The 25,526-nt window shown below is 32.7% G+C and overlaps 1 protein-coding gene across 2 annotated transcripts in view; it reads left to right on the top strand.

Moving 5' to 3' along the window:
- Nucleotides 1–515: 515 nt before the first annotated feature.
- The window catches only part of LOC143247568 (uncharacterized), a 48,526-nt gene continuing 23,515 nt past the window's right edge, over nt 516–25,526 (top strand). Inside the window, exons 1-6 of one of the 2 annotated variants that reach the window (XM_076495849.1) lie at nt 516–859; nt 5,096–5,278; nt 6,261–6,458; nt 10,652–13,723; nt 18,903–18,992; nt 20,694–20,871. In XM_076495849.1, the coding sequence (XP_076351964.1) occupies nt 5,151–5,278; nt 6,261–6,458; nt 10,652–13,723; nt 18,903–18,992; nt 20,694–20,871 (3,666 nt within the window). In that variant the 5' untranslated portion in view covers nt 516–859; nt 5,096–5,150. The remainder of the gene's footprint in view (nt 860–5,095; nt 5,279–6,260; nt 6,459–10,651; nt 13,724–18,902; nt 18,993–20,693; nt 20,872–25,526) is intronic. The other variant, XM_076495848.1, reaches the window with a different exon arrangement.

Here is a 25,526-nt window from a genome sequence, read left to right on the forward strand (position 1 = left end):
TGCATTGTACCTTTCCACAAAAATGATTGAGAACTTTCACCTGTGTATGCATATATTAACACTTCTCTAGTCTCACTTTCAAGTATTTGTTATCTGTTGAAAATCCATGCTAAGTCTCAAGTAGAATTAAATGTGCAACCAAGCATCAATATACCATCGACAGAGATTAGGCATTTCTTAAATTGCAGCGACTTCAGTGCAAGCATATCAACGTATCACAGAACGGTTGGTTTATCAGTTGGTTAGCAGCTATACGTACCTCAGAAAGGGAAATAGCAGAACACGAAATTTACACAAGAGATTTCGATTACGAAAAGCAATTTTAGGTTTGCTTTAATTGTCAAGCATTACATGCTAATATCCAGTAGCCAGGTTCAAAGGTTGGATAAAATGTATAGCAATTACTTAAAAGGTGTGATTATATTTTATTTTGGCTTTTAAAATTACTTTATATGAAAAAAAGTAAAAGAATCTTATTGAGTGGCGCTTTAACAATGGTTGTGCGTGCCCTATGATTTGTTTGTTTTTTTTTTGTGGGTTATGCGGTTTGTTTATACGTAGCTGAGGTGATATTAGACTGACAACTTAGTAAGAAATACGCTGAGTAAACTGGGCAAAAATTTATTTTACAAATGTGTGAAACAGCATTATGATTAAAGTAAATTATCAATTTTTCGTCGGTATCAAATGGCATTAAAGAAACGAAAAGACCAAGTGTAGAACTAAAAAGTAGGTTTACTTGTGAATCTTTTATTAAAAATAAAAGTTATCCCGAAGTGACACTGACGGTTGATTTTGGATCATCCGATGTAAATTATTTTTGATTTCGTTTGGGTTAGTGCAGTACAACACTGCAGATGTACGTAAATATGCAACTTAATTCGTGTTCTTTAGTTAAGACAGTATGTAATTGTTATGTAATTTAACACAGCCCAGTGTTATATACCACTTTTGAGGTTATAATTCTAATACTAGTGATAGTAGTACAGTAATAAAAAAATTAAAACAAGTAAAATTTCGATATTAATATCATTATTATTGAACTATATGAGGCCTATAAATTATGATTATTAAACAACAATTTAAACTTAAAAGTTAAAGGGCGTATTGCTTTCTGCTTGTGTCTTGTATGAGGGTTAAAAGCATTGTCAGGCTATTTAATTGAAATTTGCTCATAAAATAGTAATATTCGTGCAAATTCCATGTATCCGTTACTAGTAGCTTTATTAATATATTACACATATGTATATGTCATGGCTTGTTACCAAAACCAATTAAAATAGTACTAAAAATTAAATTTTGTGTTGGTGAATGTTAAGTTTCATGGTCTTGCTTAACCAATGTTTCATAGCCCTTGGGACTTTTTTTAAAGATGTTTTGGTTGACATGATATACATTTTGTGTTATAAAACACAACATACTCCTTCAATATATCAATATAACAATGTAAAATAATCTTCTAGAGTGTAAAACTTATGATATTTACAAGAATCAAGTTTTGTATAGGCTATTATTAGTGCCAAAAACAGTGTAATGGGAGTTACTTAAATTAAAAGAGAGAATTAGCAATTCTTTAGAGAAGGGCAGTGATGAATGTTCATTGTGTATTCGGTACATTAACACCAATAAATATACTTAGTACAGTGAATGTCCAGTAAGACATAAGCACCATACACATTCCTGCAGTTAATGGTTAATAGAATCACTGATTAAATGCCTCTTTGAACAGCTTCAATTGAAGATATTATATAAACCATTACCCATACTTAGCCTCTCTCTCTATGCATATATATATATATATATAATAATAGACCTTATTTTGTAAAGTTTGCCATAACTTTAATTTTACCCACATTTATGAACAACAGTTATTTAATTTTCAACAAAATAAATTCCTTTAATATAATTCACAATAAGTGCTTTTTCTGTGCTCTTTATTTAACAAACTCATTAAAGTGTAAGATAGTTATATATTGTTTCATAAAAACTTTTTTTCTCTATAAAACAATAAAACACAACTTAAGTTTCTCTTTAGATTGGGGATAATAATGATTAAAAAGAGTGAAGGAAAGGGTCATTAGATGAATACAAGCCATAAAATAAAATATTGTTTGTAAAATTTACAGAGAAGGTAAAGTGATGCTTCAGTATGTTTCCAACTGTGTATAATGATAAGGTATACTCATGTGCAGTGTTTGGAACTCTGGAATTATTTGCTTGATAGGAAAAATCAAAAGTAATTAGTACATAATTTTATGATTTATGATACCTATAATAGTTGAGGTTCATTTGGAATATTGTGTGCAGCTTTGGTCCCTTATAGGAGGAACATTAAGTTGTTCAAGAGGGTCAAGAGGATGGTGTATTTTCATATAAGGATGGGTTGAGATTTCTTAACTTAATCTTTCTTAAAGAGAAAATAGTCTAAAGTGACCTTTTGAAGCATTCATAATTTATAAGTTACTTGATAAGACTGAGGTATCAGATTTTTGTGTGTTTAATTTTAAGGGAAGTAGAGCAAAAGGTAATATAATTAACTTATGGCAAATTCATTCTTATTTTATTAGTAGGACAGTAAATATGGTGAAACAAAGTACCATTGTGAAAGTTTTGATGAACATTTGAAGGATCATGGCTGTGTTTAATGGTTAATTTTCTGCTTGTTGAATGGGGGAAAGTTGGGAATCAGGACAGACTTGATGGGCTAAAATTATTTAGGCAGTGTCAAAGACCTTTTGTCATCTGGTCAGTATCATACTTGAATATATGCATGGATAAGAGAATTTCATTGTAACTGTACTATGAAACTTAGTAGCTTGGTTGATATGATAAAGGCCTCTGATTTCATTGTGTTGTGTTCTGAAGACAAGAGGACACAGTTTCCACTATGGAAAAAATAGGATCTAATTAACATACCTTTATTTTTCTAACTGGGCAATTGGATTATGGATTGACTTGCTGATGGCAATAGTAGAGGCTAGTATGTTACAAGTATGTAAAAGGGGGGATCAGTGACTCTTTGAAAATTAAAGTATAATTTAAGCATTGGGTGACAGGCTGGAGGGACCAAAAGGTACTTTCTGATTCCTATGTTATTCTGACAGGAAATGTGTATGTGTGTCTGTGTGTATGTTTTTGTGAAATTTCTTTATCACAATTATCCTTGAATGTAAAAGGTCCTAGGTATGCAATCATTAAAGAACAGAAAATAAAAGTTTAGAGTGTTGTTTATTTGATTTTATACAAACTATTTAATTAAAAAATAGGTTTAAAACTGTTGACTTTATAGTGTATGATTTAGGCTATTATGACAGTTCTATTTGTAAATTATTTTGTGTATTCCATAATTTATTCTTTCGTTATACACATTTACTTTCATTGCTCAGTTTAGTGTGTAATTTATTAATTCAAGAAGTGGTAACTTTCATCTCTTGCACAGTATCACCATGAGTTATGAGACCTTGTGTATTGATTTTGTCATTTTAAGCTGCTTATATTCTGACACAGTGTACTAGAAGTATTCAGTCATATTATTAAGTTACATATAATGGATTTAGCATGATCTTAGAGTGGCCCGGCATGGCCAGGTGGTTAAGGCACTCGATTCGTAATCCAAAGGTCAAGAGTTCGAATCTCCATCACACCAAACATGCTTGCCCTTTTCAGCTATGGGGGCATTATAATGTGACGGTCAATCCCACTATTCATTGGCAAAAGAGTAACCCAAAAGTTGGCAATGGGTGGTGATGACTAGCTGCCTTCCCTCCTGCTAAATTAGGGATGGCTAGCACAGAGAGTCCTTGAGTAGCTTTGCACAATTCAAAACAACCCAAACCATGATCTCAGAGAATGTTTGAATAAAAATTTGTAAATCAAAAACATAAATTTTGGAAATTAATTTTCATTTTCAGAGTTTACATGTTGGTAACCTGATGATTGCCCTTTGTTATTTAAACTTCTAAAGTTAAGACGTTTTACAAATTAAGAAAATTCCTGTTTCTTGAAATAATAAAATGGGATTTGTTTTAAATATTATTTTGGGTATTTGTTTATACAACTTATGTCTTTTTTTTTGTATGAATATTGTATTGAATTCAATAAGAAATTTAAAAGCTGTTAATTAATTTCATAAAATTTGGAAATTGAAGCACAAGATTTCCTTGAACCTGGTACAAGTATTAAACTACTGGAGTTTGACAAGTGTAGCACTTTCACTTAAAGATCAGTCACATTAATATATAAATATATATGTTGTAGTGAAATAAGTTGGAAAACTGATGCAATACCAAGAGGACTAAATAAACTATTAATACATGTATGCTATTCCTTGAGTTCTAATATACAAACTTGGTTGATAATAAAGAAAATTTAAAAAGCTGGTTATTCTGTTTTTGGTCTTAAAAACTATGCAACATATTGTTCATAGATCTAATAGCAGTGAGATAAATTTTAATTGCTTAATTAAAACTTGGGAAATTGCATCCTTTCAATGATGTAAGGTGATATGAAGAGTAGAACACATGCAAATGTACATGTACGTCTGTCTCTGACAGAAGAGTTTTTATGCGCACAACATTTGGATTGATACACTACATGTGCAGTAATTAGTGTCAAGTAACTAACCATTTAAGCAGTAGGTTGGAACAGAATAAACAAGTGGTACTTGTACTTTATTGGATATGTATTAATTTATCATAGTCTTGAATATTAATTTTAGAATGTGTCAACTGTTTAGTTCATTCTTTTTTCTAACTTTTGTTGACTGTTTTTGACTTGCATGTGTTATCTTTAATGTTTTTTTTATTAATAAGGAACTGAAGGTATATATTTTTTAATTATCTAGATAAATAATTCATGAAGTTTTTTAATTTAAATTCTGTGTTGTGTGATCTTCAGTTATTTTTGGCCTTTGTTATTTGTAATATTTTTGTCCATTTGGTTAATGTTATCTTGGCTTTATATATGTAACGTACACAGATCTTTCCCTAATTAGTATATGGGTAGTATGTAGCCATGTGTTGACCATTTGTGGGCTTGCTGAGTGAGTGGGTGTATTTTTATGGTGACTCCATTGCTATTTTGGTTTTGCTGAAAGATTTGACATGGAGCAAGAGGAAACGCAGATTAGATGTTGAACTAACGATGCTCCAATGGCCAGCCTGGTGGGGAGTGTTGGAATCCCTCCACAACCCAGTACAGGCTTCTTGCGAAAATGTGCAAAAGAACAAGAAAAGTTGCGTACCAAACTTCAGAGGAAGTTGCAGAACGATCTGCTTCAGTAAGTAGTGTTTGTTTTAGGGATTAGTTGTGTATATATATATAACTAAAGAACAAAGAATACATGTACAGTATATTGAATTATAGAGAGGTTTGATTAAGTGTGATAAAGCAACAGAATTTTGTATAACTTTAAAATTAGTAAAAAATCTTTATTTTTTTTGCAAGATGCTGATGCTCAGCATGTGTGTAGCTGGGAGAAGTTACCAAGCAGGAAATGTAGATTTATAATAAACAACAAAAATCTTAATCAGTCATTTTGTAATATGTTAAGGGTGAATAATCTTTGTATATACAAATAGGTTTAATGTACTATGTATCATATTATAGACATCTTTTGCACTATCACATTAAATGTTATCAACATACAACTTTTGAAAGATAATTAGTATTTATAATTAGAAAGTGATTTATCAACCTCAGTATCTAATGATATTCAAGATTTTCTTCACCCTTATGTAGAGCATGTTTTTTCCATAAGCATCTTCTATATTGATATATCCCACTCAGTTGTAACTTTTTTGATGAAGTATTGACAAATTTCACACTATAAACAATATGGAAAAATTTATTAGCAACAGCTATTATAATTGTAACTATAAAGTTTTTATTTCAATTTTTTTTTCAACAGTAAGGGGATCTTATTTAATTTTTTTAAGATTAGCAAGGAGATAAATAGGATGAAGGCTTCTGATTTCTTTGCACTATATTCTGAACAAAATAGGATGAGAAGACAGGTTAAGATTTGGAAAAGGCAGACTAGACTTCAGTTACGACAGCTTAATTTTGACTTGTGGAAGGAGTTGTCCTCAACATTAGTGGAGGACAACATTTTTGTTGATGCTAAGTTGATTTTCTTAAAACTATGGGAGAGTTTTAAATTATCTTTTTCCCAAAGGTGGATGTGTAACGACAGTTTAAAATGACTAGATGGTCCTGTTTTGTTTGTATGTTATATTAATAACACATTTATTGTTTTACAGATTGTTAAATGAAGGATTATTCTCTGACGTCGTTATCAAGTCTTCAAGTTCACAGACACCTTTATCTGTTAAAGCACATGTGGGCATACTAAAAGTTCGAGTGCCAACATTTTACACTGAACTTTGCCAGAATCATGAGAATAGAAATGATATATATAATTCTGACCTGGATAATGTGGAATTATTGTGTTTTTTAAGGTGATTATCCATTTTATTTTTCTTAGAGCTAATGTATTCAAAGCCTTTTATTCCATATTGTTGTGTATTTAAATTGTTTGTGAAATGTTTTAGTCATAAACAGATAGATATTAATAACAAGAAGTCATTCTCTATGCACATATAAGTTTATTAATGTTTTAGTCATAAACAGATAGATATTAATAACAAGAAGTCATTCTCTATGCACAAATAAGTTTATTAATGTTTTAGTCATAAACAGATAGATATTAATAACAAGAAGTCATTCTCTATGCACATATAAGTTTATTAATGTTTTAGTCATAAACAGATAGATATAAATAACAAGAAGTCATTCTCTATGCACATACAAGTTTATTAATGTTTTAGTCATAAACAGATAGATATTAATAACAAGAAGTCATTCTCTATGCACATATAAGTTTATTAATGTTTTAGTCATAAACAGATAGATATAAATAACAAGAAGTCATTCTCTATGCACATATAAGTTTATTAATGTTTTAGTCATAAACAGATAGATATTAATAACAAGAAGTCATTCTTTATGCACATATAAGTTTATTTTTAATTAAACAATTGCCAACAAATTTATTTATATTGTATTTCTTCAACAGCTATGAAGTAAGTCCTTTTGTGGGGTGACCATGACTTAGTGTCTAGCATTTTCAGACTGCTTCTTTAAAATTTCTTTCCACACTTTAAGGCTGTAAGGGAGATTATTTGAGTGATAGTCAAATTCTGTTTCTCGGTCAGATAGTAATAGTCCGATAGTTGATTGCAGGTTCCTTCTCTATAGTTTTTAGTTTAACATTAGAGAACGAATCTGGACAGATAAACTTTATATAGGTTTGTATGAAATCCAAAATAAACAATTCACGTTGAGGTTTTCCGTCTCTATTCTGATTGATAGAGAATAATTCAACAGTTACTTGTCTTGGAACAATATAGTAATTCTAGTTAGATTTAATCTATATTGAATAAATATAAGTATATTGGTGTATAACAATTATTGTGTATAAATTTATAAACAACCATTAACTCTTAGTACTATGGACTGGATATTATTAACATGAGATTTAAGTGTGATGTATCTAGAAGTGGATGAATAACTTAATCGGCATAATTGGTTATGTTTGAATATTGATTATGTTAGTTTGTGTAACATAAATTTATTGTAAAATAATTGATTAATTGAAATTTTCATTACATCTATTAATGTCACAAAAATAATCAACTGATCAGAATTGGTTTTTCCCATTGTTACTTTTTCCTATTATTGTTCCAACCGAGTGATTGAAATATTACCATTATGATTTATCATTATTATTATTTTTCATTAATTGAAGGTTGTTCAGTTTAATCAGTGTGTGTTATGACTCATGAAAGAAGTCAAATAATCAAAATTAATGTTTATGGTTACTTTTCCAACTATACAAGTCTTATATGAGAATAATCAATTAGCAAGTTTCACTAATTATCCATCTTAAGATATAACTAACTGTTAAATCACCCTGTAAAGCAATTTTACCATTATAGGCCAGACCATCTTTTATAGTTACTGACAAGTAAAAACCCAAAAACTAGAGATAAGGTTTCACTTTATTGAATGTACATAAAATGAAAAATAGGGTAGCAAATATTATTCTGATTTTAATACCTGAAGATACTTTGTTAATAGAGCACAAAAAATATTCAAAAGCAAACATACTTGAAAGTAATCCAAAATAAATTTTTACCTAAGTATGTCAGTGAATACAAAAATTTCACATTTATTTGACATGTACATTTCATATTAACTTCTTGTTTGTTTAATTTTAAAAACAACAATGAAATTTTTTTCAGATATTGGAAAAAGTCTCTGATAGAGTGGTGAACGTTTTGTAGAATTTTCTTCATTTTGGCGTAAGGGGTGATTATTATGCTCATGAAATGTTTCAACTAAATGACACTTGATTTTAGTACTTTTACTTTCAGTGGTTTTTTGTTGTCCCTCTTTGGCCAGGTCACTTGTTTCTTCTCTTTCACCTATTTTCTGTCGTAGAGACTGTTTTTTTTTTCATCTTTCAGGTCCCTTTTTACATCAACCTCAGATGCCCATATTTTTCTATGATATTCTAAATCTTCATTTTCACATTTATTATACTTTTCTTGATATCTTCTGTTGGGATCAGTAATAACTTTATATATGACTTCTAACACTAAAATCCATGGCTTGATTCCATGTGGTGGATAGATTGCATATAGCTCAATGAGTAATATAGTGCTAAGATAAACAAACAAGATCTTTTTTGGTCATTTAATTATTTCTCAAGATAAAATTGTAGAGTTCAAAACGAAAGAATTTCAGGCTAGCAGTAATCACAACAGATCAAAAAGTTGTTATGTTAAACAGTTTAGAGCATGCAAATTTCTTTTCTGTTACTGTTTTTCTGACAATGTTTAATTACATATTATTAAATAGTCTATTCATGAGACTTTAATTTACAGTTATTATTCTTTCCATTCCTTTATCTTATGCGTATTCACATTACAGAATTACATTTTCTGTGGAGTTGATCTGATGACAAGAAGTAATTTTTTCTAATTTGTTTCTCTATACCAATTTTGATTACAGAAATTTTTTAATGTTTTTTTAAGACGTTGCCTCTCAATTAGTGTCATATTATCATAATTTTATATTTTATTCATAAAGCTTTTTTAGTTTTGTTCTTAAAGAAAGTCATGTTTTTATAAACTAAGAGTAGGTAATTGAGATGGTGATGAAAAGAGTTTTTGTAGGACAAAGCTTGTTCGTATATAAGTTGAGGCCTTAGATTAACCAAGTATAATTTTTTTAATATGTAAGTTACTGTTTAATTTGTGAGATAAGCGTTCGGTTTTATAAGTTAAAAAAAAATTCATGTTCAAACACACATGTAATTGCTGCTTATTTTGTAGGTTGAGGCAATTGATGTATCTTTCATCGATATTTGTGTAAAGTAATACTAATTTGAACTATGAATAAACTTTGAAACAAAACTAATTTGATATTGTGCTTTAAAAAAACAAATGTACCACAACATAGATCTGTTTTGAACTATTAATATGGAAGTTTATGTAATTTGTAATATCTTATTTAAAACAAAACTTCAAAATATTGGATACTGTATTCAGTTCTGTTTTCATTGTCATGTTTTCTATTATTTGCTGTTGTCATTATTCAATAGAACTAACTTCCAGTAGAACTTTAAGGGCACCAGTCACAATTATATCTGTATTTGAACATAACATTTAAAGGACAACAAGGGTCCTGCTGACTTAACAAGTTTGTCCCATCCAATTTATATAAAAAACTCAAATCCAGCTTTGATAATTTAAACATTTGTTGAGTTATTTGTATCAACCACATCTAAAGACAATCTATTCCAGAGAGTAACCATCATGTTAGAACAGTAAAATTGTCCAAACTGAAGATGACTAGTGTTATGCCAAAATTTATATTTCTTCTTGTCCTGCCATTCTTACCATTAAATGTGAAAAAAAACATGATAAGTGAATAAATATTATCAATTTTATTAATAATCTTGGACTCACTAATCAGATCCTAACTTTTTAATTTGTACAAGATAAGATAATTTGAAAGATCTTAGCCTATGCTTATAATATAAGTAATCATTCTTTTAACTTTTTGTGACACTTTAGTGTTAATTTTAATGTAAGGAGCCAAAGACTGAACAAACTTCTTTAAATGAGGCCTAACCAATGGCCTTTTACAATGAAATGATTACCTGTATCTCAAGATGGCTAGTATTGATATTAACACTTTTACCAAAATAAAGCAGAGAACAACATTTCAACCTTCTTAAGTCATCTTCAGATTAACAAAAAGGTTAGCTGTCTTAAGACACATTTTTACTTCATGTGGGTTTCTCATCATCACGAAATGGTGACCTCTTTAGACCTTGTATTCAGTATTTCTGTAAATACAATGAGAAATTTATATTGTATCTGTGATGGATTTTGAGGTAACAAGTTGCATGTTTTATGATGCCATTTTATTACGTAACCTTGTCTTTATAGTCATCTTTTAAAGAAAGTGTATTGAAAAGTTGGGATAAATTTGAGACTTCTGTTCTAAAGTAGTGTAGTACACTAATTATTATAAATACTTTACAGAACCTCTAATTTATTTTGTGAATTTATGTATGAAGGAAGGTTTACTCAGAAGATGACATCAGAAGATATGAATGTGAGGCTGTTTGGTTGAGCAAGAAATCTTCAGAAGCTCAGAAGTTGAGTAGTGCTGTTTCTCCAATTCAACAAGATAGTTCCACATTTAAAGTTGATGAGCAAGACAATGTTGTAGCTTCTAGTGGCTGCTTATCATCAAATGGTGATATTTATGTAACACCTACATGTAGTCCACTGTCTCCAGATAAAAAAGCCATTAGTCTGCCTGAAGAAGTTTTCAAAATAACAGCCACTGAACAGGAATCAAAGAGAGACATACACCATGTGACTTCACTTCATGATTTAAAGCTAGTCATGGAAACCAAAGACAGTGAGAAGCTAGTCAAAGAATGTAATATTTTAAACAATGACAGTTGCACTGCTTGGAGAATCGGTGTACCTGAGCGAGAAAGTAGTAAAGAGTTGAATCTGGCTGAAGCACCTTCTCAAGAATTGTATACTTCAAGGGAGAAGTCTTCTGAGGTACATTTAAAGGAAAGCATTGAAAGCTCCATACTGTCCTCTAGCCACATTGAATCTTCTGTAGATAATTTACAAGATAAACTGTATGTTCCTCAGATTAGAAATTACAATATACCCAGAAGTGACACTTTTGAACTCAAGAATTCTTCTCAACACCAAAAATCAACTGAATCTATGAAGGAAAAAGAAGATGACACCTTGACTTCTGAGGAAGCTCCTATGTCTGACAGTTTAGACACAAGACTAAAACCAGAGCAGAAAAAGGAGTCCTTTTTCCTTCATGAGCAGACAAATATTTTGACAGATAGAGTTGAAATTAATGAACCTAGTGCAATAACTACACATGCACGATCTTTTTCAGGTCATCATGTTGATGGAGGCATGACTGACTCTGGTTTTATGTCCCAAACCCAGTCTTTGATGTCTGATACAGACATTCATTCTTCCCTAATGTCATCAGTCATGACGTGTACATGCATGAAATCTTCCCATAATGAAAAAGTAATTGATGATATATCTGAAAACAAACCAATGTCATCTTCAGTATGTTCAGGGTCACTGTTTCCAATGTATATTGACATGAAAAGTGTTGTTCCACAGGAAAATGTTACAAGTAAAACACAGAAACATCAGAAACAGCAAGGTGTTTACATGTACATAGATGCTACTCCTAGTGGTGGTGGTGATACACAAAACGATTCCTCCCAAGAATTACAGAATACTTCATATGTAGCTGAAACTAAAAGACAAAGTGTAATACCTCAAGAAAAAACTGTCGAAAAGAGTTCACGGTCTGAAAAGGTTAACTCTTGTTACATGTATGTAGATCTTGATTCTGTTACTTCAGAAGATGCTGAGAAATTACAAGAAACCCAACAAAAGAACAAAGAAAGGAAGAATCGGATGTCTGTATCCATGTTTGTTGAGATCGATGGAGAAATGAATGATAGTGTGAGAGCTGCACAGGAAATGTATAGTAGTCTTATTGACCAAAACATTGAAAGGGTAGAAGAAGGTAGTCTTATCAGTGAAGCTACCACAGTGTCTCAAGAATCACTGTGTGAAAAGGTTCACCAACAAGAAAAACAAGTATGTTTAAGTCCAGTAAAGCACCAGGAACTTGCACTGTCAACATATTTACAGTCAGAAAAGAAAGAAGAAATTACAAGTAAATCTGAGACTCAACACAATGAACCTGATGCTTCTGTTAAGATTGGAAATACATGTCAGACATACTTGCTACCAATGAGCCCAATAACAAAACGTAAGCAAGTAAAACAAGAGCCAATGAGTTTATCATCTGATCATGTAGTTGTCAAAACTTCGATAAAACCAGAGGATGTTGCTGCTTTAGAGTTTCCTGTAAGTGGTTCTGTACTGGCTTCGAGATCTCCCAGCAGGGATTCTTTAGAAGAAGCCAATGGAAAAAAAATTGAACAGAGAGACACAAAAGAATGTAGTTATGAAGGTGACAAGAATCAATGGAAAATTGCTGAAACTAAGAAAATCCAAGAAAAAACTGAGAATAAATGTGAAAAAAAGAAATCATTCAAAGAAAGTTCCTGCATAAATAGTGAAATTTCTTCTGAGACAAAATATTCAAGCTTGAAAAATTTAACTAAAGCAACAAGCCAGTTTGCAGATGACGGTAATTCAGAGCAACAACAACTTACAAGTGTTGAACGAGCCTTACCTCAGAGCCAAAAAAACTTAATTTGCACAAATGAGGTGTTATTGAGAAGCCCTGCTAAAGAGCTAGTCATTTCTGGTACAAAGCTTGATAATACAGGTATTTTTGAGCAAGAAGTAGTAAAACTTGTACCTACAGATGAGAAGTCACATATGGTACCAGGTTTGCAGTTACCTTCTGTTGAAGAGATGAGAAGTGCTAGTGATTTAAAAACTGAAGATAACTCTAAAAGATCATCTGAAGCTACGATAGATCTCACTTCACGTATTGAACAAGTGTCAGATAAAATTTTAAAAGATTCAATAACTTCAAAGTTTTCAGATGATGCTGTAGATGCATCCACAAAATTGTTAACATCCAAGTCTTCAAATGAATCTGCAGACATATCTGCAAAATATCTAGGTTCTCAAATTTCTGATAAACAGGAAAGTTGGCCTAAAATATCATCAGAATTGAGAACTTCACAGGAACTTGTTAATGTTGAGAAACAGTTGGGTTCTGTTGAGAAGTTGCATTTGGTAAACCAGACTTTTGATCACCAAAGGGAATCTATACAAACCACTGCTGACAGTTTGGAAAAAAGTCTCCTCTGTTCTCCTCCTCTTCCTTGGACATCAGTCTGTGATGTTGAAGATGATTCTGAGACTATTTACTCAGAAGTCTCTGATGTAAGTTCATCTATTTTAGGACCCATCAGTTTCCAAACTTTAGACAAAGATTATTCACAAGACAGACACAGCTTAGAAACAGAAGGAATAACTAGCTATAAAGGTTATGATGTTTGTTCTAAGCTGGGTGAAGACTTACTCCGAATGTTCTTGGAAGAAATAAACTCTGATGTTGTTATCAGAGTAGGAGATAAAGATATTAGGGCCCACAAGTAAGTAACTGTGCCTGTATTAAATATGTATATAAACAATGTACTTAAAGTATAAGTTTTCTCAGTAGTGTACATAATACTACAATGGAAATGTTTAAAAATAGTTTAATAAGATGTGTGAGTTAACTATAATTCTTTTGAATTTTGAATTGTACCTGGCTAAAGTAATTTGATTTGTGCAGGTAGTTTACACTCAAACAAATTTGAAATTGAAAATTTGTAATAGACAGTGATAGACTTGAGAGTTTCCCTACAAAATTAAGAATTTTGCAGGAATTTGTTAATATTGAGAAGGCACATTTTTTATTGAGCCAAAATTTAGAGTAGGTAATAAAAATTTTTGTTTATATTCTGTAATGGGAATTTGAGTTCCAAACAGTTGAGCCCAAAATCAGTGAAACGGGCTATCATCCCTCTGTGTCAGTCCTGGATTGTCCAATAGGCAGACTATTTTAATTTCAGCATACATCCGAGTTTCGTTTCATTTGGAAAGATAAAAATTCGTTTTACAGTTTAGTATTAGTTTTATTTCAAATTACGTACATATGGGGCACCATAATCATTTCAGTGCTTAAGACCTATGAAGGTCTCAATATGGCCCTCTTCTGTTTAGAGGTTTTTGAAAAGTTTCGAGTAATTTTAATACTATAAACACAAAGTTAAAGGAGTGAAGACAATGTTGATCATTTGGAGCAAAATGTTATAGAAAAATTTTCTTGACTGACTTACAGGACTTCTATTGTCCTGTAAAACCTATTTCTTAGAAGCTTAACCTTTTAAACCTGTATAATTGCCTGAAGAACCTACAATTGTTCTTAGCAACCTGTTTTTAATACTTCATCCTGTAAAAAAGATTGTTTACAGGAAAATAATTTGTTGCTCTTCATTAAAAATGTAAAACTTGGTCCTAAACCTTAGTTGTCATAATGTGCATTGAAGCATACAGTGATTGTGGCTAATGACATGAATTTTCCTAAGTTACAAGGTTTAAAAGGTTATCCTTATTTTTTAGGAAGAAGGTGGAAAACTGTGCTTGAAAAAAATACACTTGCATTTGGTTCTATAGAACTTAGCTCATTAGAATACAACAGATTAGCTAGAAAAACTATGCTAAAAATGGCCTATATTTAGCTAATTTTGGCCTATAATTTGGCAAATGTAGCCCTTATTTTAAAGGTTGGAAGCAGTAGACATTGTTAGGAAGCCTAGCATTAAGAGCAGATACATTGATATTGTATCCATGTGCAAGTAAGCCAAGACCTGTATCCAAGAGGATAACACAAACAGTGTTTTATATGTATATATTTTGATTGGCTACTGAAGAGTCCATATATTGTTTAGTGAGTATTTTAATAATGAAGTTAAACTAAGCATGTATTCAACATTCTATTCACACCCTGCATTAACTTGCTTCTTAATGACCTGGCATGGCCAGGTGGTTAGGATACTTGACTAGCAATCTGAGAGTCATGGGTTTGAATCTCTGTCCCACCAAACATGCTTGCCCATTCAGTCATGGGGGCATTATAATGTGACAGTCAATCTCGCTATTCATTGGTAAAAGAGTACCCCAAGAGTTGGCAGTGGACAGTGATGACTAGCTACCTTCTCTCTAGTCTTTCATTGCTAAATTAGGGATGGCTAGCACAGATAGCCCTTGTAGATTTGCACAAAATGCAGACCAAACAAACTCACTTCTTCTTTTCGTTTGCCACTTTAATTTTATGTTGTGCCATTATAAATGTTTTTATTACTACTAATTAGTAAACACAAAAATTTATAAATGACATTAGTAGATCGTGTTATTATATACATTACTACAAATGATAATTGTACATTAGAAACTTTAAACATTTGTAGTAACTTATTTGAAGATACAGAATGCCTGCCTTGCGCTCCTATAAGTGTGTTTGTGTGTGACAACCAGTTTTAACTTGTAAGTGATATGCTAGTCTAAGAAATTTGAAGTTCAAAATAGTTAGCTTCCAAATTTAATGAATTATTTGTACGTATAAGTCCTATATGTCCGTATAAGTCCGTATGTTTATATTCCCAGGAATCATATATGAGCATATTTGCTGTGTACAATATTTCTATTTCCATGGATCATATATGGGTGTATATAGTATAACTGCTGTATTTTATTCTCATGGAGCATATGGACTTATTTAATGTGTTTCTAGAAGGTGTACAAGTAGGAGGTACGTGGTTTTTGAGAGTTTTATTAGTCTTAGTCCTGTGACATATGCCACTTATATAGTTACCTTTTCATGCAACAAGAGGCAGCATAAGCTGGGGTGTATTGTATTTCTGTGATCATTGTGGTTGTGCCATTCTGATGAGGTGATGATTTGTCTTCTTTCTCTATGTGACATGAAACAGACTTGTTTGCAAAAGAATAAATTTGATAAATGAGTGTATGTTGATGCACATCAGAACAAGCACTGGAATTATCATCCTTACCACTATTTGTGATGATGATATTTGATATAGGAAACAAAAACTCAGATCAATCCAGTGAATGCTCTTGGAAGATAACTTTGAAGAAATCCGAAGTCAGAAATATAAAACGAAAACTGTAATTATCATGAGATATAACAACAATTATGCATGTGATGGCTGTAGAACCTATTTCTACTTGTAGAAATCTATCTTCAATATGGATGTACTTGGTACTTACAATATGTCTGTTACTGGAAATCATATTTGGATGTACTTGATATGTAAAATATTACTATTCTTAGACATTGTATATGGGCATATTTGATGTGTACAATATTTCGATTTTTGGAGATAATATATATCCAGATCCATCTGTAGTCCTCAGCTTTAGTTGTCATGATGTGTAGTGAAACAGACACTATTTTGGCTAGTAACACACGAGTGTTCTCAAGTTACAAGGTATGTGACATTGTACTTATTGATATGCATAGTATTTCTGTTCTTGGAGATTGTATATGGATATACAGGAATATATATCACTTGTGTGATATCCAGAAATTTCTAGATTGTCAGCTCTGACATAAAGTCTCAAACTTTCTTGAGTTTTGATTCACTAGTGCATCAATTGTAAATAAATTGTAAAACTGCAGTCATCATGAGATGCAACAGTAATTATGCCTCTGATGACTGTGGAACCTATTTCTACTTGTAAACTAATGATCTTTCTTCAGTAAAATGTACAATAAATCATTCAACCATAATGTTTTTTAACACTTTGCCATATCTTCCTGAGTGTTAATAATTCAAAATGCCTGACTGCAAAGTGGTTAATAAAATTGAAGATTTATATCTCTTTACTGTTAAGCAAATTCAATAGGTTCAAAATTTCATCTCCACCTACAGACTCTAAAACATGAAAAACATCAAGTCACAGACTTTTGTCATAATTCTTAATTATATTACAATGTCACAGACTCATGTTTTTCATAATTCTTAACGATTTTTACAGTAGCATTTTTCAAAGGCTTTATTTTGTCATAATTTATACTGACATTTACAATAGCATTATACAGAAACTCATTATTGTCATAATTCTTAATGGTATTCTCAATTACATTGTTTATAATCTCAGTATTTTTCATCAATGTTATTGTTTCTTATATGTGATGAGTTACTCTAATTTTTGAATTATTTTTTATGTCTAACACTTAATACTTTAACATTCCCTGTACTTCATGGACTCCAATACCATTCATTGGTTTCATCAAGTTTCATTTCACTTAAAATCTGTATGTTATTTTCATTTTATATCCACAACAGAGAGGGTGTACTGAAATATGTTTTTTACAGACTGTTAAAAGTTAGAAGATTTTCTGTAGTATGATGGATAGATTTTAGTATACTCTTTATGATGTTACAAAAAGAAATTATAAAGTCATGTTGTATAAAATCATTTGTTAAATATTATTCTCATCTTAACCATTCTCATTAATGAAAACAACATTTAAAACTCAGTTTTCTGAGTAGTTTCTTTAACACGTTAATAATAAAATATATATTGAACAATTCTCCCTTTTCTCAGGAACTTCTCTATCACAAAGAATTTTTTACAATACTGTGCTTCTCAAATTTAAAGTCTCATGTAACAATATTATTGTGTTTTGTAGGAGCTGAACTGAATAAATATACCCATTGGCTCACATTTAGCAGTAACATAAACTGTAAAGAAATCATACTTTGCCCTTCAATTACTGCTGTGAAATTATTCTTTTGACAACTTTCTGAGCTCAGCATCCTACATGTAATTGGACTTGCATTTATTTTCTTTGTCTTTTCACAGATAAAAGCTTTAAATGAACTTTTAAAAGTTCACAGATTTTCTAAAAATACAGGAACTAAACAAATATTGGCAAATCTTTAATTATAATATTTTATATTTCAGGTGACTATTGTTGTTTTATTGGACGTTCATATTGTTTCGAACTGTCTTTCAACATTTTTAGAAACTTTATATTGTTTGTTTAAAGGAATTTTGGCATTATTTAGTGATGATGTGTGATGTTTAGAAATTTCTAGATTTTCTAGCTTTGATATAATGTCTCAAACGTTTTTCTGTGTTTTATTGACTGGTTAATCAGTTGGTCAGTCATCAGTTCAGTTCTGTACATTTGTTTGACTTTGTGCTATAGATTTGAAAGGAAATATAGCAACTCACTATTTAGTATTACTTGTGACTTAGGCCTATCTCTCACTATAGTGTACAAATTTTGGTTAAAAAATTTTTTCCTCTTTGTTAAGTGAACTGGACTTCATAGAATTTTACCAAACAATCTAAAAGAACATATCTAGAATTAGAAAATATTACTACAGGCTTTTGTTAATGGTGACAAGTGGCTTCTAAGAGCATTAGATTTTATAAATAAAACTGTGTATCATTACTTCCTGAGCCCTAGATTTTCTGTGAGTCTCTTACCTTTACTTCTCTTAGATTTTCGTAATCTTCTTCTTTAACCTGTTTTACTTTCTTCTCAACTTTAGCAAAGTTAACCAAAAAAGATCAAATAAGAAAATTCTATACCTTCTCAAGCAAACAGTTAATCAACTTTGGTTTGAAAATTTGTTCATCTTCTCAAGTTAAAACATAGTACATTATATGGAAAGGAAAGTCATGCAGTTGTTACTGTAACAACTAAAGTTTATTATCACTAAATTACTTTATATATGTTAATTGTCATAGATGCATCTTGGTGACTCGGAGTAAATACTTTGAGGCCATACTGAAAGGAGACAGGAGGGAAAGTGCAGATGATGTCATCACTTTGAAAGGGTAAGACTGTTTTTGTGACTGATTAAGAACACTGCCATCCAGGCTTTAGTTGCCTTTGGGTTAATGTATACCTATTACTGTTGTTAGCTTCAAAAATGTCTTGAACATGTAAACAACTACCACAACTGTAACCATAGTGAAGTTTGATGCATAAACGTATTGTGTGTAAAGATAATTTTACTTCTTACATTCAGTAAATCCAGTGTTTATTTTACCATTTCATGCATAATAAACGAAAAACCACGTGGAACTAAATCTGTCCACTTTGTTTTGATTGTAAGATTCATACCATGCTTGTCAAGTAGCTGAGATAATTATATTCATTATGTACTGTTCATTTATTAACGATGGTACAGAAGAGTATCAGTGTTGTATCTTTTAATATTTATCATCGAAACTTATATCTGCTACTACTTTCACTGACGTTAATGTATAATGTAATATATATTTTTTCCGGCTAGTTACTTTTTAATATCTTAAAAAGATAGTAAAATATTATCTGTTACAGATTCATTTTAGAATAAATAAGATTGTTATAACTTCAATTTTCTGTTAGGTTTTTCTTTATTTACAGGATCAGCATTTAACATGTCTTATTATTTGATGATTTTAAAAATTAACTGACCTTGTAACTCCAAAAAACATTTTTTGTTATCATCTCACACTTCATTTGAAATGTTTTTGGTTTAAACGAAGATACTAAAGTCTAAAGTTTATGACAATAGGGAAATAATACTATTCTACACTGTAGAACATATTTATAGTATATAAATAAACTTTTAACCAAATTTTCAAAATTATCTTTCTTCATTACAAACAATTAAAAATCCATTTTTGAGGTCATTATCATATTATGATTTAAAATATATTTTTAATATTATGATACTTTTGGTTATGGGAACACAACTTCCAGAACTGCTTTATATGTTTCAATTTGCACTCATAGCTGCTAATATTTTTAGTGAAATGTTTCATATTCTTCATAGTAGAAGTTAAGTATATTGTTATAAAGTTTGTAATCATTTGTTTGTTTATCTAGCTTAGACATGTTGAAAACAAAATAAGTGTTAACTAATGTACAACAAATGTAACCAATTCTGTACCTGAAGATAAAAGTTTTGTATTCATTACTTATATAAAGGTGGTTTAATTCATGTAATATTATATGTTTTAGAGTTAGGAACTTTGAATTAAAACATTATAGTTTTCATTTTAAATGAAATTTCTAATTTGTGACTTCTAAAACTAGAGCCTGAATTCTGTATAGTGCACAGATGTTACTGGGAGAATGAACACACCTGTAATGGTTCTCCAGTAGGACACTTGTAAATCTTCCTATTTACAATGCTAAAGGGGTTTGATTCCACTCAGTATACACAGCAGTCAGCTCAGTGTGGCTCTGTTATACGTAAACACTCACATACCCCTAACGTCTTCTATTGGTATATGTGTAGTTTGAAATAACAAATCTCTTTCAGGTAGGTTTCTAGAGGAAGTTTTTAGTAGCAAGATTCAAGAAAACATTGATATTATAACTTCCACCATTTTGAAAGTAAACAAGAAAGGAATGGAAAATCAGGACACTAAAATAAAGTTGTTTTTTTTTACATATACATGATAGTAAAACATCTTAAATATGCTGGAAATATTTATCAGTATGCTGTGAGAATATAATATTTCTATATTTATTGTTTTGTTTAGGTATAGCTATTCAGCAGTTCATTTTGTTCTGTGTCACATATACAGTGGAGCTATCAATTTCCCAAAGAATGTCAACATTGTTGAATTAGCACAACTTTCAGATATGTTAGCCCTGGATAGCTTGAAGGAAGTGGTAGTTTTTAACCTGAAAATGAACTATTGTCACTTTTTTCACAAGGTGTGTATACTTATCTTTTCAGGCTATTTTTTTACCTTTCTCTTTGGCACTGCTCATTTTTGTACGGCTAAGCCATTTGACAAGTGAGTTAGTTACAGACAATAAATACTTTTCAGTAAATACGATCAGGACTGAAACTCTCTTAAAGTAAAATGAGTTTTAGAAAAACCAAACTTATCTTTGAAGTGTGAAGAGAATCTCCTTGCCGAGTTGTTTTCAAGTTGTCGACAGATGTGTCTAAAGTTTTGAATGCCCATGACAAAACATAGTGGCCTGGCATGACCAGGTGACTAGGCACTTGACTTGTGATCTGAGGGTTGCGGGTTTGAATCCCCATCACACCAAACATGCTCTCACTTTCAGCTGTGGGGGTGTTGTAATGTGACAGTCAATCCAACTATTCATTAGTAAAATTCATTAGCATCCCAAGAGTTGGTAGTGGGTGGTGATGACTAGCTGCCTTCCTTCTAGTCTTAAACTGCTAAATTAGGATTGATTAGTATAGATAGCCCTTGTGTAGCTTTGCATAAAATTTAAAAACAAACAAACATACACAAAGTAGCACATGTGTCAACTTATCCATAGTTGCTCTTTTCTGTCCTACCTTCCATATGATGTACTGTGCCTGTTTCAGGAGAATATGTATTAAACTATGCTGTCTATTCATAATCCAGATGTTTTTGTTAATAGTCATATTGCTTACTTTTCCCTAATAAATTTGAAATTCATCATTAATTCTGATGTAAATATTTTCATCAGTATCAAAACTTCTACAACTTGTTTTAAAGGTTTTACTCACAGAACTTGCTTCCAGCATGCAGGATAAACCCGTGACCGTATTGATCAACATACTTACACCAATAACACTAATTTGTCTGTTGTTGTCCATGGTGGGTTACATGATCATGTGATGAATACTCAGTTTACAAAATTAATGATTTTAGACTATCAATTTTTTCCTCAGGCCTTTTTTTGCTTGTAAAAGCTTTCACTGGCCTAATTTCTCTTTTCCCTTGGGTATGTTCTATCTCAAACCATGAACCAGTTTCTGTTATGCTCAAGGGTGCTTGTATCTTGCTAGAAAATTCAGTACCTGAACCCTTATTATGATATTCAGGATTTCGTTGATGCTTTTAAAAATATTATATAACTCATATTTCTAAGTTCATAAACCTTAGAATAGTTATTTTGTGTGTGTCTGTGTGAGTATTCCATATGGTCTTTTATTTTGTACCACTTATTAGTTTTCTGTCTTGCAAGGTATCATTTGCCTTCTTTTGATACTCTCTTTTTCTGCACAGTTATTAGGTGTTGTCATTCTTCTGATTCCTTTAATCAGGATCATGTACCTACTTTGTGTTCCATACAGTGAGAGTTTTATTATGGTTTTGGCATCCAGTTTTTTCTTTTGGTAGCTGTACTTCTTTTAGTGAGAAATGTTCATTCTCCTGCATTGCCTTCATTGTTTGCATTTTACTTGATATCCATAACATAGACCAATAATACTTTCTTACTATTTACTTTCAGTGATCTAACATTAAAGTAAGCAGGGTAAGTCTCTTTGATCTGCTCCTTGATTTTTTTTTTATTCTGGATGAATCCTCTCTCTGAACTTTCTTGTGGTTCACCACTGATTACTTGTTCTTCTATGGAACCTTGGTTTCAACAGGTCCCCCCTTGGTGTGGATTCCTGTACATGGTGAAGGGACCTCCCAGGGAAGGTTCTGTTCTTTCAGGTTACCTCCTCTGGGATCTAAACATCCACTCATGTGTTTGCCATGTGTGGCAACCCGTGAAGGGGAGGAGAGGATCCTGGTGGTTGAGGGGTCCAACCCTAACACACCACTTTGGCCTTGAATTCCTGTAGACAGGCAGTTTTTGGGTGGCTGGTCCACTTGGGCTAGGGTCAACCAAGTACCAGTGTTGGAAGTTCTCAACAGGTGTTGTGGACATTGTGTCTGTTGCTGGTGTTTGGGTATAGTGCTCACAAAACCCTGGAGTTGCTGCAGTGTCTTTGCTTGACATTGTAGTGCATCCCCTCGTAGGTCTCCATGGTGGGTGGGGTCAGTGGGCACCAAAATTTTCTTTTTTCCTCTGGATCATCCAAATAAAAACTTAAATACAATAGTGAAAAAACAGTCAATAAGTAAACGACCATGTCTTGAAGACTCTAATAAGCAATCTTCAACATCTGTACAACCAGTTGTACCTCATTTTCTCATCCTACATTCTCTTTCAGAGAAACCTTTAGGTCAAATGTCCCCCTTTTTTATTCAGAAGGGTCTGGAGGGATTTGCTGGCTCTCCAAAGTCAGTAAAGAAGCTTTGATCTGGAAACATTGGTTGAAGCATCCACATCCCAACACAATGAACTCCTCTTGAATTCAAAGGCAATTGGGATATACCTATTGAGGTTATACCTCATGCTACTTTGAATTCATCAGGAGGAATTATTGTTGAGAGGGATTTGAAGAACGTCCCTGAGTCAGAGATTATCACTGGTTTTTTTACTCAAGGAGTTTCTGCAGTGAGGTGCATCTCCAATCGCAAAGATGGAGTTACATTGCTGACAGATATCCTCGTTTTGATATTTAAATCACCACGTGCACTTGCGACCATCAAGGAATGTTATCTAAATTGCAGGGTACGGCCGTACATTCCGAACCCTCTCTGATGTTTCCAGTGTCAGAGGTTCGGTCACTCAAAGATGTCATGTCGTGGTTCCCTGACACGTGTTTGTTGTGGTGGCAAGGATCTCGATGCCTATGAGTGTGAAACAGACCCACAATGGTTGGAGGAAAAAGAGGTGCAGCATTTGAAAATGACTCGTAGCATTAGTTATCCTGAGGCTCGGAAATTGCTGTCTACCACTTCATCTCAGACATATGCTGCTGCCCTTCATTCCACAACTACAGCGAGAGTGCAGACAGATCTCTCTGTGTCTCCAAGAGAATCGTTCTCAAAACAAATGAAAAGCCTTTTGACCTCCATGGTTAAAAAAGTTGATGAATCAACTTCTACACCCATCTCTGTTCATTGCATACATTCCAACAAACCCCAAGATCCACATCCTTTGGTTCCAGGTCCAGACATTTCTTCGGATACAGCTTTTTCTCCCACCCCAAGATGCAAAACAATCATTCATTTGCATTCTTAGTCACTGGAATCCCCTTCCAACAACAAAGACCTGTCCAATCAACCCAGGGCAGGATCCATGGAGGTTAATAGACCTCCTCTGAATAAGGACAGTAAGGAAAAAAGACGTGGTCATGAACAGAAGGGTTCTCCAGCCAATTCACCTACACATCATTAAAAATGACCACCTTGATACAATGGAACTGTTGAGATTTACATTCTAATCTAGATGACACCAAACGCTGATTGCTTCCTGCCATCCTGTATGTCTTTCCTCACAGGAAACATTTCTGAAACCTTCCGATACAGTCACCTTTCGGCAGTTTTCTTTGTACAGAAATAACAGGCTGTGTGATGGATGAGTACATGGAGGGGTGGCACTGATGGGTGATCAGCATGTGCCCACCCTGTCTTTGTCACACAACACACCCTTGGAGGCCGTAGCCATCCGTGTTTCCTTGGGTCATACCATCATTGTTTGTTCTCTCTACCTGTCACCTGGAGAGACATATGATCAATCAGATCTTGATGCTCTCATTGAACAGTTGCCATCTCCCTTTCTAATCCTTGGGGACTTTAATGTACATCATCCCCTCTGGGAAGTGCTGATATTGATGGAAGAGGTCACTCTGTAGAGCATATGCTCTCTGATAACAACCTTTCTCTCTTCAGTACTGATTCTACTTATTTCCATACACCTAGTCAGTCCTTTACTGCTATTGATCTCTCAGTTTGCTCCACTTCATTATTCTCACATTTTTCATGGAGGGTTGACAATAATCCACGAGGCAGTGAACATTTTCCTATAATTTTGAGAGAGACTGGTCGTGGTTGATGCCACCCAACCCGCATGCCCCAGTTGAAGCTGGATCAGGCAGACTGGTCCACTTTCACTGCTCTCGCAGAACTTGATCCTTCCATCATCTCTCAGCCATCAATAGACGACTATGTGGCAGCAGTAACTGATTGTATTATACAAGCAGCTGCTAAATGATTTCTTAAACCTTGACACGTTTTCCACTATATCCTAATCCGTGGTGGAATCCTGCCTGCCACATGGCACGGAAGACTCTAAAACGGGCCTGAGATACTTTCCGTAGATATTCCACACTTTCAAACCGCATCGCTTTCCACTGGGCCAGTGCACATGCTAGGTGGGTAAAATTTCAAAGCCAGAAGGAATTTTGGATTAAGTTCACAACTGGCATATCTTCTACCATCAGTTCCAAAGTCATATGGGACAGGGTTTGAAAGGTCAGTAGGCACTACAATTTTGTCCCCTCTCGATCTTACTCTCTGATGGCCAAGAAGTAGCTGATGTCCGTAGCATTGCCGATACTCTAGGTGAGAGCTTTTTCCGGGTATATAGCACTTCTGCTTCATCCTCCACCTTTTAGCCATCAAGATTCAGGCAGAGCATTCACCTCTTTCCTTTCGAACTGACTGTCTCTATGACAATAATCGTCCCTTTACACTGGTGGAACTGAAACTGGCCCTTCATCAGTCTGGCAGTACATCTGT

The sequence above is a fragment of the Tachypleus tridentatus genome, chromosome 3, assembly GCF_004210375.1.
Source record: "Tachypleus tridentatus isolate NWPU-2018 chromosome 3, ASM421037v1, whole genome shotgun sequence".
Classification (NCBI taxonomy): domain Eukaryota; kingdom Metazoa; phylum Arthropoda; class Merostomata; order Xiphosura; family Limulidae; genus Tachypleus; species Tachypleus tridentatus.